This window comes from Microtus oregoni, unplaced genomic scaffold, assembly GCF_018167655.1.
Source record: "Microtus oregoni isolate MIOR12 unplaced genomic scaffold, Mior012 000000F_ref0000247, whole genome shotgun sequence".
NCBI lineage: Eukaryota > Metazoa > Chordata > Mammalia > Rodentia > Cricetidae > Microtus > Microtus oregoni.
In genome coordinates this window covers 93,490,324-93,503,987 of record NW_024543059.1, presented here as the reverse complement: position 1 = coordinate 93,503,987, position 13,664 = coordinate 93,490,324, and the positions used below count along the sequence as shown (strand labels likewise).

The following is a 13,664-nucleotide window of genomic DNA, read 5'->3' as shown; positions in this document are numbered from 1 at the left end:
AGGGTCCGCGGCGCGCGCGCTCACACTCACGCGGGCCACCTTTTGGCTTCCAGTCCTCGTCGAGCCTGAAGGCAGCTGGTTTTCTCCGGGTGGCAACGGCGGCGGTGGCAACGGCAGCAGCGTAACAGCAACAAGTCCTCGGAGCGGCAACCGGGGCCAGGCGGATGCTCTTAGGGTAGCCGGAGCTCTGCGGGGCCGGGCAGTGTGCGGTCAACTCGAGGCGGCGGTGGCTGCATGTGGCCTCTTCCCCCCATTCATAAATCCAGCGCGGAGCACCGATGGCGGGCGGGCGGGGCTGAACCGAGCGAGAGGGACCGGCGGGCGGGGGCTGTGTAGGACCAGGCGGCAGCAGGAAAACAAGCAAGCCCGCAGCAGAGAGCCCGGGTCCTGCGTCCGCGGCCGGGATCTGCGCCGGGCTGGATGCCGCGCTGCGGGGGCCGCAGCGGGACGAGGGGGGGCTCAGACGGGGCGTCCTGCGCGGCGCAGAGCCTGGAGGGCGGGGCTGCTCTGAAGAATCTGGCACCCGGCGCTGGCGAAGGAGTATCCCGGCGGCGGCCGAATGGCCAAGGACACCTGCAGGCTTCCAGGGCCGCGCCAAGAGGGAGCCTCAGCGCAGCGCCCCGGCGCCGGGTTCCTGCGATCTGGCGGCGGCGCCGGGAGCCGCGCCATCTACGCGTCTGCCCATCTCCGGGCGGGGCGCCGGCCTTGGCTCGCTGTTAGGGGCGGGCGCGAGGTGGTCTAAGGGAGGGAACGCCTGGGCGCCAGAAGAATGGGGCTCCGAGGGTTCTGCGTCTCCCTCCCGCGATGGCAGCGGTTTTGGCGCTCCAAGTGGCGCCTTTTCCTCGCGGCCCCGCCTGACCCCAGCGCACCCTCCGCGGGGCGGGATGGGCGCGGCGCGGCGCGGCGCCGGGCCGATTAGGTGCGTTGCGGAGCTCGGGCGGCGGAGCTCAGCCTTCCTCCGCGCATTCCAAACCAACCGAGGCGCGTACCCCGCTCACAGCTAGTGCCCAGCGCCGCGCGCCGCCCCTGCGCGCCTCCGCCGCCATCCCCTCTCGCCCCTCTCCCCGCCTCTCCCTAGCCCTCAGCTCCACCCACTGCAGCCCTTGGTGACACTCAAGCGGTCTCGACTCCTGACCTCTAACCTCTCTCTTTCTCTGAGCCTCTTCACACAGAACCTAACCTGTGTCTCGCTTGCAGCTAACCCGGTGGTATTGTTGCGGTTTCAGTGCTTCATTGTGGCCGAGTGGAATCCAGGATGGAATAGAGTGGTAAGGCTGTACATCAAAGAAGCTGTCCTCTCCTCCTCCGGAAACACTGTTTAGGGCCTTCTGACCACCATGGCCCGTATCTTGGGTGCTTTAGATCTTGATAGTCATGATCTCTGCCATAGTCATCACAGCCTCCACCTTGGAACCAGGACAGCATGGTGCTGAGCAGGGAAGTGCTTTGGGTCTAGGTGGAGGGAAGTCCTAAACCTGAGGCTCTCCTTGAAGAAATGGTGAGTGTGGCCCTGAAGATCGTCAGGTTGAAGGCCCTGCTCCCTGTTGCTATGAAGGGACCACAGGAAGGGCCACACTCTGCCTTATGCCATCTTAGGATCATATTACTGTCCCATTCCTTGCAGTTTGTCTTTTCCTGTGGTTCGTCTTCTCTCCCTGTCTCTGGGCTCCTCTAGGCTGCACTGTTTTTTTCATATTGCCTCTGAGGACCCATTTGCTAAGTAATTGAGAAGCTGCCATATCCAAAACATGAAGCATTGGATCTTGCTGGCCGTGTCCCAAGAGCAATTTCCATTTTCATTGGTTTTTAGTTGTTTTTTTTTTTAAGCCCAGAACCACACCTATGTCTTTACTCTCCTCCCTCTCCATCTCCTTTGCCTCTCTCTGCTGCAGGCGCTCTGCGTGATATGAAGAGGAGGTTTAAACAGAGTGCAGGATGATTGACACACCATACCTCATACTACATGTGTACCATCCGATTTCTGGATGAGGCGAACAAAACAATAAACTATCTGCAAGCCTGGGGCTTGCCTGTTCTTCAGAGAGAGGTTAAAAGTCCAACATAAATGCAAGGGATTTTTATAAGCAAGGGTTTCATCATGAATGAAGTAAATAAAAATAATAATCTTTGATGATTTGAACTAGCATGCAAGCGAGGGCCACACCCTCATCTTCACCTCAGTCAGAAGCGCTCATTTGTGGGATCCTCTTTGTGCACCCCCGACTCCTCAGACACGCTGTCGGGATTTCAGAGTTTGGCTGCAGCAAAAACAAATTTTGCAACATGATTGAGAAAATCCCCATCTCTAGCCCAGGGAAACCGCTGTCCAGTTTGTGCGTCCATCTGCAATCTTAGTGGGGTGGTGATGAGTGTCTGCAGAGAATGCAGGAGGAACCCAGCCAGGAAGAAAAAAAGGCCACAAAATCAGAGAGGGAGATGAGAAAGCTGGTCTGGAGCTAGGGGGTCCCAAGAAGAACTCAAGAAAAGAATTGGTAAAGGTGGTCTAGGAGGAGGGCCAGCCCCTACTGACAGTTTATCCTAAAGCTCTGGATTAACCCACTTCATGGGCCTTTTTCTCTGGGCTAGTAAGGTTGGCACGCAAAAGCCTATTGCTCTCATCTCTGTGTGTGAGGTAATGCTATTATTCTCTTCCAAACCTACACTCCTGAAAAATGTGAGCCCCCTGCCCTGCTGTGAGTGGGTGGGTGCTGCCCCCTGGTGGTGCTTAACTAGCTTGTCCTCTGCTCCAAGCTGTTAGGTGTGTAGGAAACGGGCAGTTTGCTATTGGTTCCTAGTAGCTGCTGGTCCATGGATTCCTGCTGATTCCAAGACCTCAAGGCTTAGCCCCACCCTAACATACCCAGGAAAATGCCCACCCTCTCTGTTTTTCATTTCCTAAGATCCTGACAGCGTACAAAAGTAAGCAAGCCTACTTCCAACCCCTGCTTCACCCCGATCCTCTCCCCAACTTCATCCTGCGGCTTCATCCTACGGCTCTCTCTTCATCTTAGTCTTTCCTCTCCTTTCTCACCTGGGATTTTTCTTTTTGGCTGTCAACAAGAGCATCTAGAGCCAGTTCACACTGTGGAATCAGATATCAGACCAAGTAAGTTCCCTAGCTAGAATTAAGGGGTTAGCCAAAGAATAAGGGCAGAAGGCAAAGCCGAAATCCAGAGTGATGCCGGTACATGCTCTCGAGCTCCTGTATCCTTTGTAGGGCTCTCGAAGAAGCCTCTCCCCTCCTTATAGAGGCCAAAGGGAAACGGAAAGGCTAAAATCAAAGTCTTTCCCCCATTTAGAACATGCATATGGTCTCCCTCTTGGGGGTAACAGGTGCTATCTGACCTGTCTTCTACCGTCCTTTGGGATCTCCTTTTCTGAGAGGTTCCAGGCCAAGGAACTGGCCTATGGCGATCAGGGCAAAGTCATAATCCTTTGGTGCTCACGTCTCTCTCTTAGCATTCCAGATCCTGCCAGGGACCAACCCCTCCTTTTTCAGATCCAGGCCAAGGAGCCAGCATCCTTTCCCAGCATGCCCCGCTCCCTCTTGGCCTAGCAAATTGAATTGCTTTATCGGAGCTCATCACCAGGCACATGTGGCAGGCCTTTATTCTGTGCAGGGTGAGGAGGGCGGGCAAGAGGAGACTGCAAACTTGTTTGCTCAACAGCTCATCTTATTCTTCCACTCCCACCCCCAGGCTCTCGGGCTCCAAATCACATGGGAGAGCTGTCTCAGGAAGGGTCTAGAAAGAACATACCTAAGACAATGGCCCAGAGCCCTGTGGGCCATGTGGAGGCCAGCTACACTGATTCTGACAAGAGCTTCAGGCTCTTGTATTGCTTTAAAGATCTCAGGGAACTCCAGACACCCTTTGATGCCCTTCCATCTCTTAAAAGGAAGAGACCAGAAAGGTGCAGATCATAACTCAGGCTGGGTCAGACCTCAGGGCTTCAGAAACTGGCTTAGTGCTATAGGGCTGGGCTGGAAGGGAGCAGGGTATGCTGGGAGGGACCCAGTGCTACCTCAGAGGCATGTTCCTGTTAAGGGATTTCAGGTCTATGCAGCAGCAGTGAACCTTGGAGATGGAGCTACACAGCTGGGTTTGGGCCCCAAACAGAGAAAGCACGGAGGCTTATGTGGTCTCCACGTGTAGGACAGTGTAAATGAGAATCACAGAGGCAGCTTAAGGGACCCCTCCAGGCATTTTTCCATCAAGGCTGTTGGGCTCTGGGAGGCAGCTGGGACTGAGGAGTGTGTACACACACACACACACACACACACACACACACACACACACACACAGTGCGGGGCCCAGCTGGCATGACTCCCTGGCACTCAACATCTCTCCATCCAGAAAAGTACAGATTCCTCCTACCTGGGCTAAGTTCCAAAGGAGCAGGTTCCTTCCAGTAGAGTAGTTAATTAGTACTGATGGGCCGGATCCCCTCCAGCAGGATCCTGGAGAAAGGGGAGCAGCTGTCTGGAGAGACAATTCAAACCCAGGCTCTTGTTAGGTCAGTCATAAAGTGCACAGATACAGCCCTTCTGACATGAGGGAAGACCCTGGGAGCCTGGGAGTGGCCCCCTACCAGGTCCTTCTGCTGTGCATGGAGTGATCTTATTCATGATACGTTTTCTGTTGACTTGCTCGTCTTCTCCCCAGCTCCCAGGTTCCTTCCCACCTAAGCTAGTGTGCCTGGCACCACAGGAAGGTGGACACACCAAGTCTCATTGTGATTGTACAAGACAAGAAACCCTGCCTGATCCGAGCCTTTGTGCAGATTCTCAGTGGTTAGTACAATTCTAGGCACTCTGAATACCTGTGCCATGCCCGATGCAAGGGATCAGAGGAGGAAGGTTAGAAGCAGGAGACGGTTGGGGTCCCTCCCATCAGGGCCTTGCAGCATGGGAAACCATCCACTGGGTTGGATCGGGAAAGCAGGCTTTGGCCACGGTTTCCCCTCTGCTTGGTTGTAGGAATTCTTACCCCTGGCCTCTATGTCCTCAACTGTTATATGAGGTGATTTGGTCAGAGAAGCCCTCAGATTCACTTCCTGGTTATTTTCACTGTGAAACAAATTGACCTAAAATGTAAGTTTAACAGTCATTTTCTTTCATTCATTCTTGTTTATGGGCCAGAAAGGTAGGAAGGGCTCCGTTGAGCAGTGCTTGGAACTCATGCAACTGCAATCACACACCCACTGGTACTGCAAATCCATGAGACTCCTGAGCCGAGTGTTCAATACGACACACTCCCATGGCTGGTGGTTGACACGGCCATCGGCTAAGAGCTCAGCTGAAGCTGTCAATAGAAGCATAAACACACGGCTTCTAGCCCTATTGTCTCTGTGAGGTACCAGGGCTAACCTTACAAAGCAGAGAGCTCCCCCAGGAACCATTATCCCTCATGGCTTCTAGCCTTGTAGTCTCTGGTACCAGGGCTAACTTCACAAAGCAGCGAGCTCCCCCAGGAACCATTATCCCTAGAACACCGCGAGGAAGTGGAACTCTCCTTGTTGATGCAGCCTTCCTTGCAAGTCACATAGTATTATTTCCTCCATTTTCTGTTGGTCAAAGAGGGGATTTGCTTGCCCAAATTCAAGAGGAAAGGTAGAGAAATTTCTTGATGGGAGAAGAGTTAAAGAATCCTTTGAAAATTCACCAACAAATGAGCTGCCACATTCCTGGAGCTTATAGCATTCTTTAGCCCATGCCTATGGGCTGGATGAGGCTCTGTGTCTGGCTGTGGCTAAGGAGCAAACACAACCCTGGTGGGATTAGTGAGCACCCACTTCCCTGGAAAGGGACATTCTCTTTTCTCCTTCCTTGGCTTTTTCCTGAGTTAGGCTGAGACTGTCTTTTAACAATGGTCCTAGGATGCTGGTTTATTGCACTGGTAGATGCACTCACCCAGGTTTGGAATCGAGAAGAGAGCTGTGCTTACTTATCATGTGTTAGAACCCCCTATGGAAAAAACTTCTCTGCTAGGTTCCAACTGGTACCTCAGGAGTCCGTTTATTTCTTCCAGCATCTCAAGGAAGAGATTTTATTGTCATACAGGGCTCAGAAGGTTAAGTGGTCTGCCCAAGGTTGGTGAGAGACTCATGATTGGAACAACCTCACACTGCCTGCCCCTGGGGTGAAAATGGGGCAGAAACTCTCTCGTGTTCTTCAGCATGCCCTTATCATCTTGCTGCTCACTGCCTCCATTCAGGCCCCGAATTTAGCTGCTCACCTCCTCATTAGGAGAGATTCCCTGTGTGTCTCAGTTCTGCACTTCATACTGAGATCCTCTCAGGAAAAGCATCCACAGACATGCCCACGATGGATGATGGAGACGTCCGATGCCCCAGAGTGGTATCCTCCCATTTCTAATCTACAGTGAGGTCTGGGTGCCCTATGAACAGATGCCAAGGCCCATAGACCATGGTGGAGGCGAAATATCCCCAAGCCCAGGCCTCAAGAAATAGGCAGCTTCCAGCTGAGCTTCCGTTTTTTTATTTTTATTTTTATTTATTTTTTATTTTTTGCTCTTGAAATGGTCTCCCCAGGCACTGTGAGCCATCAGGTGAGAATCTGGTCCCTAGAAATGAACTGTGTCAGAAAGGTCAGTTGCAGAAAGTCACTCTGACGAGCAAGCCCAGCTGAACCCCACTCCTACCCATTTCTACGCAGGAATTAGATATTTGATGCATGTGAGGAAAGGCTCCCTTGGGACTTCCAGACCAGCTCTTCCATGAACTGAATACCCCTTAGTTCCCACTGATCTACAGGCCTAATCCATACTGGAATTCCCCATTCACAAAATCATGAGGTATGGTATGATGGTTATTTTAAAATTTGGACTGATTCGGAGTACGGCAAAAGATTATTGATTCAGGTGTGTTATCTACTTCAAACTATTCTCTCCCCCTCTTCTTCTTCCCCCTCCCCTCTTCTAAATTAGAAAAGGTAGGCTCAGAGAGATTAAGTAACTTGCCTAAGGTCTCTCGGGAAAGACAAGACCATCCTGACACTTAAACTTTACTTTGAGGACTTAGCTTCCGAGCTCCACTGCCGTGAAGCCCTTATATAGTGTCTTAGGGTCCGTGTACCCCTCCTGGAGGGATAGCTGCCATTTCAACCAAATTTCCCAGAAGTCTGAGTAGCTGTATATAGAATGATTTGTCCAACACTGGGACATTCCCTTGTCTGAGAGATAAGTAGGGGGATTTGATGGAACAAAAGAGGTGCCTCCTTGGTCAAATCAGGGCACTGGGTGCTGGTTTGCCTGTTCTGGGGGTGTCTCTGGCTAACATGGAGTCTACCCCATGGTGCATTCTTAATGTTTATTATGAATACTCTGCAAGCAGAGTCTGTGACAGTTGAAGAGGAGGTTTCCCAGGCTAAAACATGGACAGAAAGGGGTTCCTGCCACCTGGTGGCTGCTCGTGGAACAACGGGAGACAGGGACAGGAAATGGAAGGTCCCTTTGGAGGGCCCTGCTGAATGAGACAGAGAGGGAGGGCAGGGTGGGCAGCGTTGATCCAGACCAGGATGGGGCTGGAAGAGAGTGAGGTTCTTCCCGAGACTGTGCTCCTAGTGGAGGCAAGAAAGGGGCTTCTCCGCCACCAGCTCTCTCTGTTCTTCACGGTCCTGCATTCAGTGGGTGCTTATATAACAAAACTTGGGGTATCACACCTTATACTTCACCTGTAGCTTCCGCTGAAGATTCCAAAGGACAGCATTTGCAGTGTGTGTGTGTTGGGGGGGACTCTCAGCACTTAGAGCACGGCTTTCTGGAACCAGCCCACTTCCCTAAGGACCAAGTCAGGCCCCTGCCTTTTGTGTTCCCCACAGACCTCTGGTACTGCACCCTTGCAGAGTGTACATATGTCGTTTTTCCCTGAAGCCAGGCAGAGGAATGACCCCTGAAAAGTCCTGGAAGAGGACACTGAGCAGCACATCCTCATATTAGACAGAGCCTCATTTTCCTCGCCCAGGAAAAAAAAAATGTAGGTTCCAAACATTTCCCTCAGAGAAAAGACCTTAGCTGTACAGTCGCTGAGACATAGTAAGGCCAAAAACAGTGCGCACATCGTCAATACCTAGGGAAGCTCCCAGGAAACTGGATATCCATCCTCAAATTTCTCAGCCAGCATCCATAAGAATAAAATGACACTATTGTCCCAAAGCTCCCCTCAGCTCCCCGCACCCCTGTAAGTGTAAGAAAGGCAAGAGAGAGTGGTAAGAACAGACACTTTATTGTACACCAGGGTAGGGGAGACGAAGGAGGGGCCCTGGGGTGGCATTGCCTCATCCCCTCTCCTGGGCTGAGTATCCTGACTCAGGGCTCTGACCAGTCCAGGACACATGGATTCTAACTGCTCTGAACCTGTGCCTGGCCCTGAAGAGACTGCCTGATATGTGTTTAGGTCTGTTTAAAGCAGGACTTCTCATGAGAAATGACCCTGGGCCCTCCTCCACCAGTTCCCTGCCCTTTCAGACCTAAGGGGAGGGACCAGCAGGGTACAGAGTCACAGGTGTATTGTGACCCGCCTCGCTTTCATTCCCTTTTCACAGTGGGGCCTACTCTGGTTGGGGGAGGGGTACGATAAGGAAAGGAAGAAGGGCAGTCCCTACCTGTTAATACTTGCAGGCCTGTGTGGGGCTGGCTCAGCCTCAGGGCTCACACAGGCTGCCTCTGGAGGGCATTTCCTGGCACTTAAAAAGCGGCAGCCCCTGAAGATTTATTGCTTGATGGCAGATGCCAACCTCACCTGCTTTCCCTTGGGTGCCTCATGTCTCCCCCACCACCCAAATTGGGCCTCAGGCTTCACACTGTCTCCCGGAAGAGGGGCCCAAGGGCTCCCTGAGCAAGAGGCTGGTGACTGGGGCTGGGGGACAGGCAGAACAGGGAACCCTTAGGTGTACCTCTGCCCTGCCCCAACTCAATTGACTCACAGCCCCCCCGAAACCCCTTGTCTCCTGGTGGGCACTGTTTGGGCAGCACTAACCAGCAGCAGTGGGGATCCTGGCCCTCACTGCCAGGTCCTCCAAGGAAGCTGGGGCTTGATCTTCAGTGTCAGGAGACTTCACCTCATCTCTCCTGAGGAGCCAGCAGAGGTCTAAGGAGCAGCTGTTGCTTTCTGGGTACTCAGGACTCTTTCAAGGTCAAATGCAGGACAGAAAGGCAGAGAGACGCCTCCCTCGGACAGCTGTCCTAAGAAACCCAGCGCTGTCTGCTGAAGACCGAGTGCCTCCAGGGTGAACAACAGAAGGTTGGCTAGAAAATAAATGGGGCTCCCCCGCCACCCAAGGCCGTCCTTCCATGGAAGGACATGAGACATGAGTCACCTGTGGGAAGCAAGCCTTTCCCCATAGCTAGTGCTCTCTGAAGTGTCTGTCCTGAGGCTTCCCCATAGAGCTAAGAGGAAGACCCAGGTCTTCAGAAGGTGGTGAACACTGGGTGGGGGGGTGGGGGGTGGGGGTATCACAGATCAGCACCTTATGCACTCACACCTACCAATGTCTCTCTCTCTCTCTCTCTCTCTCTCTCTCTCTCTCTCTCTCTCACACACACACACACACACACACACACACACACACACTCACGGAGAAAGGGAGCACGTGCTCTAGGACCTATGTCCAACTCACAGCAAAGATGCAACCAGGACAGGTTCCGGCCTACAGCTAAAGGCTACGACAAACCCTACAGAGCCCACAACGCACAAGCAAGCAGCCTCGGCTCGGTTCCCCTCCCCCCACTCACCGCAGGCTCACAGGCTGGGGCCTGGCCCAGCCACGCTACAAAATTAAAAATATATCAAATATACAATGAAAATAGATCTGTACAGCACTGAGGATGAAAATAGCCCACCAGCCGCAGTATAATATGGGGTTTGTCATTTCACAGCAAGGACACCCACATGGACAGATTGAATGCACAATAGAAATAGCATAGAGAGGAGTAGAGATAGTGGAGTCCACTGGGGCCTGCACTTCCTGTTTGCTAATTCTGCTCGGGACTAGGCACGGGGCCAGGGAGAAGGTGTTGTCAGGCAAGGGGGGCCGATGACGGGATGCCGCACCCCCAAAGCGCATCTCTTCAGGGAGATTCGGACTCCCTCTCACCTCAAATACTAGGACAGGTGGAACTGAGAAGGTTACAAGGGAGAGAAGGCGGTGAGGAACTGAGGAAAGAGAGAGATGGCAGGAGGAGGGGATGGACCTCTCAGGCTAGGAAGGGAGGTAACCAGTAGGCATAGGAATAGAAGGTGGGCACCTGGGCCTAGTCTGCCCCTCTCAGTACTGAGGGAAGTCAGGGCCAAGAAAATGACCCCAGGAACCTCTGGAAGTTACCCGGGTCAGTTCCTGTCCACCAAAACTTTGAAATGTATATATATACATATACACATATATACACACACATACACACATATATATACATTTATGTATGTGTGTATATACATATATATCCACCCATCCATCCATCCATCCTAGTCTGCCAGTCATACATAAATATATACACATTCACACACACATATATATGGATATATATATCCATACACCATCTCTCTGAGGTCATACTGCAGAGAGATACCCTGATTCTCAGGTCAGTTTCTGAGTCCTTACAGGCTGCTCTGAAACAGTCCCTCTCCCCAGGGGAGCTTTGATAGAAGGACAGGGACACTGCCAGAGGCTGTACCTTCTCAGGGCCTAAAACCAGAGGCTCTTTGCTTTGCCACTGCCCTCCACCCCCGGCAGCCTCCATCCTGCCCAGAATCACCTGTGCCATATCTCTGAACAGACTGGGGGAGTTTGGGAAAGTTTCCAAGGTGTCTTCACACGAGGTGCACACCGGAGGCTGTGCTTGTGCAGCAGGGAGAGCGAGAGGCAGCCCGAAGGGGCAGTGAAATGACCTGTCTTTCCCTAGAAACGAGGGCTCCTGGTGACACGGCCCTGAACTCCAGGAACCCCCATTCCAGGAGAGAAGCTGCCACGAAAGAGGATGGCGAGCTCCGGGTGAGAGCGGAAGAGAGTGTTTCACTTGTGCTCCAGACCTAGGCTGTGCTGGAACCCTTAGGTTGTGCTCTGCAAACCTCGCCTGCCTGGCGCTGCCCCTTTTCTCCCTGGGACAGAGGCCAAGACCACCACCCCTGGCGCCAGGCTGGATAGTGGAGATCCAAAAAAATGGCTAAACCCTAGTTAAGGTGACCCCTCCCTTCACCATGCTTCCAGGCAGAATCAGGAACATACCCGGTCTGCCCCTGGCAGGAGAAACAGAGTCATTTCAAAGATTCCATGAGCTGGCTGTGGAGCATTCCTTTCAATGCTCAGGTTCTCGCTCAAGCCAGAGGGTACCGCCTATCTCGTAAGACAGAACTGAGGAGTTTCCTGACACACGTGTCCCTATCCCCATCTTAGCTCAGGAGCAGCCATGCTGGGCTGACAGGATGATGTGTTCTGTTCTTACGGCAGACTGGGCTAAAGTCTACCACCTGTGCCCTCGGCCCTGAAGCCTCTGCCCACTACCACCAATACCAACAGCGCAAAGCGAGCCTCCCCAAGACCTGAGAACTGCAAGTGGTAGGTTTCACAGGGAGAGGGGGTGTCGAGTCCTAAAGTGCCCACTTGAAGTTCCCCCATACTGGGGTTGTTGTGGTCACATGGCTGCAACTTGGCAAGAGTTCTCAAAAAGTTACATGGGGTGGAGGCCTGGACGAGGGGATGAAATTGTCCCCAGTCCCCTGCTCATAGGTAGAGGGAGTCTGCTGGGACTTGGGTGGGGAACAAGGCCGGGCAGATCCCCTCTCCGTGGACTAGCCTGGGTCTGGCAGCTACCACGGAGGAAGAGACTAGGCCCAGCCAAGTGGGCAGGTTGGGTATTGAGGGGAGGTGGGCAGAATGGCACAGTGGTCACAGCTCTGATTCAGGGGTGCTGGCCAGGAGGTAGCCACTTCCATAACGTCCATTGGGATTGCCGCTGCTCTCCAGGGGCGATGTGCTGCCGGGCCCCAGATAGGAGCGGTGGGTGGGCATGGGGGAGGGAGCCTCGCTGGGCACCTTGCTGAGGATGAAGCGGGTCTCATCGTTCTCCTCCAGATTGGAAATGTCCTTCATCATGCGGCCCTTCTTGTAGGACACAGAGAGGGTGTTGGAGCCGTCAGAGAGCAGGTGGAAGTGCCGCAAGATGAACACCACGGGGATGGGCAGGGTTGCCACAGCGATGAGGGTGATCAGCAGTGCCATGGCCCAGTTGGGGAAGTACAGGTAGCGCTCTGCAGCCTAAGGGTTGAGAGCAGGAGGGGTGCTGCAGGGCGCCAGGCAATGCCCCTCCCAAGCCTACAGGCTGATTTTTTCCCACCCTTGCCTATGGCCTCCCCTCCTCCCCTCCTCCCCTCCCTCCACCCTGGCCAAGTAGCAGTAGAGTTGGCGTCCCCAGTAGATCACCTTGGCTAAAGGGGGGCTCAGTGTCTACATCTGTAGAAAGGGCAGGCAATTCCACACCATAGACACGAAAAGACACTGCCTTAGAACACCCGAGGAGTATGCTGATTTTGCCCAACTCCAGTTTCTCCGTTTATGCTAGAGGAATAACGCCACTCCTTAGGGCTGTCCTACAGACTGTACGTTAGGAAGACAGGGCACCTGGCAAGACCTGTCACGGAGCTGCTGTCCTAGACAGGTTTGTTCCGATTATCTGTAAAGGCCTGAGAAGATGCAAGTGGTTCTGGGGTTTGCGGGGCCACCACTCACCTCTTCTTTGATCCAGGCACTGTAGCCTGGGGGCGACACCCCCAGCTGAATGATGCTGGCTGTGGTGAGAACAGCCATGAACAATGGGGACACGAACTTCCACATGTAGAAATAGAAGCGATAGGGTCGGAAGCCCAGCATCTCTGTTAGCTCCTGCATAAACCTGCCAGACAGAGCAGAAGACAAGAGCAGTAGGCACCTTTGCCACCGTGCCTTCCCTTTCCCTTATGGTCACTTGTTTCTGACCAATCCCTTCTGGGTTCTGCTAGCCTTTGTCTTCGGGATTCACAGTGTGAAGCCCCAGTGGTCTCCAGGAGGCTCTGCTTTGCCTACTTCACACCGGAGATTTGATTCACTAGGCAGGCTGGGGACCAGTGGATGGGGATAGAAAGCTGAGTTCTCAGGGTGCTGCTGCCTCCCACCTGCCGTGCTCACGCTTCCCCCTGCTGGAGAAGAGGCAGTAATGCACCTAGCATGGGAAGGAAGAAGCTTCTAAAAATCCTAAGGTCTCTAAATTAAGGAGGCAGGCAGGCTACAGTTTTGGGTGGTATACAAAATGCATCTTTACCTCAATCACGCTAACCGAACCTGGCCACTCCTTCTGTTGTAAGTGCAAGCAACCTCAAGAGTGTTAGCGCTACTTGTGACTGAATCAGACATTCTCTTATCACCGCCTGCTATGGAAGATACCAGAAACACATATGTCCACCACTGTTTTTAAGTGACAGCTGTTACTAGACCCACAACCAGATCTCCAGACTTGTTGTGGTACAAAGAGAGTACACACTAAACCACACTAAACAATGCTTAATCCGTTCTCAGTACCATTGGTTTTCTATATAATTATGGATAGCTAATTGCATGCATTTGAAAGGGACACTGTGAGAACAGGCACAGGGGCTTCCACAAGCTGCACAGGAGTCCA

General features: G+C 53.1%; 1 protein-coding gene across 2 annotated transcripts in view; it reads right to left on the bottom strand.

Annotated features, from left to right (window-relative positions):
• Nucleotides 1-8,225: 8,225 nt before the first annotated feature.
• Nucleotides 8,226-13,664, bottom strand: part of LOC121445535 (sodium-dependent neutral amino acid transporter SLC6A17-like) — a 49,602-nt gene continuing 44,163 nt past the window's right edge. For both annotated transcript variants that reach the window (XM_041647682.1, XM_041647757.1), the window contains exons 11-12: nt 12,740-12,902; nt 8,226-12,268 (exon numbers count right to left, since the gene is read on the bottom strand). In XM_041647682.1, coding sequence (XP_041503616.1) covers nt 11,900-12,268; nt 12,740-12,902 — 532 coding nt within the window. In that variant the 3' untranslated portion in view covers nt 8,226-11,899. The remainder of the gene's footprint in view (nt 12,269-12,739; nt 12,903-13,664) is intronic.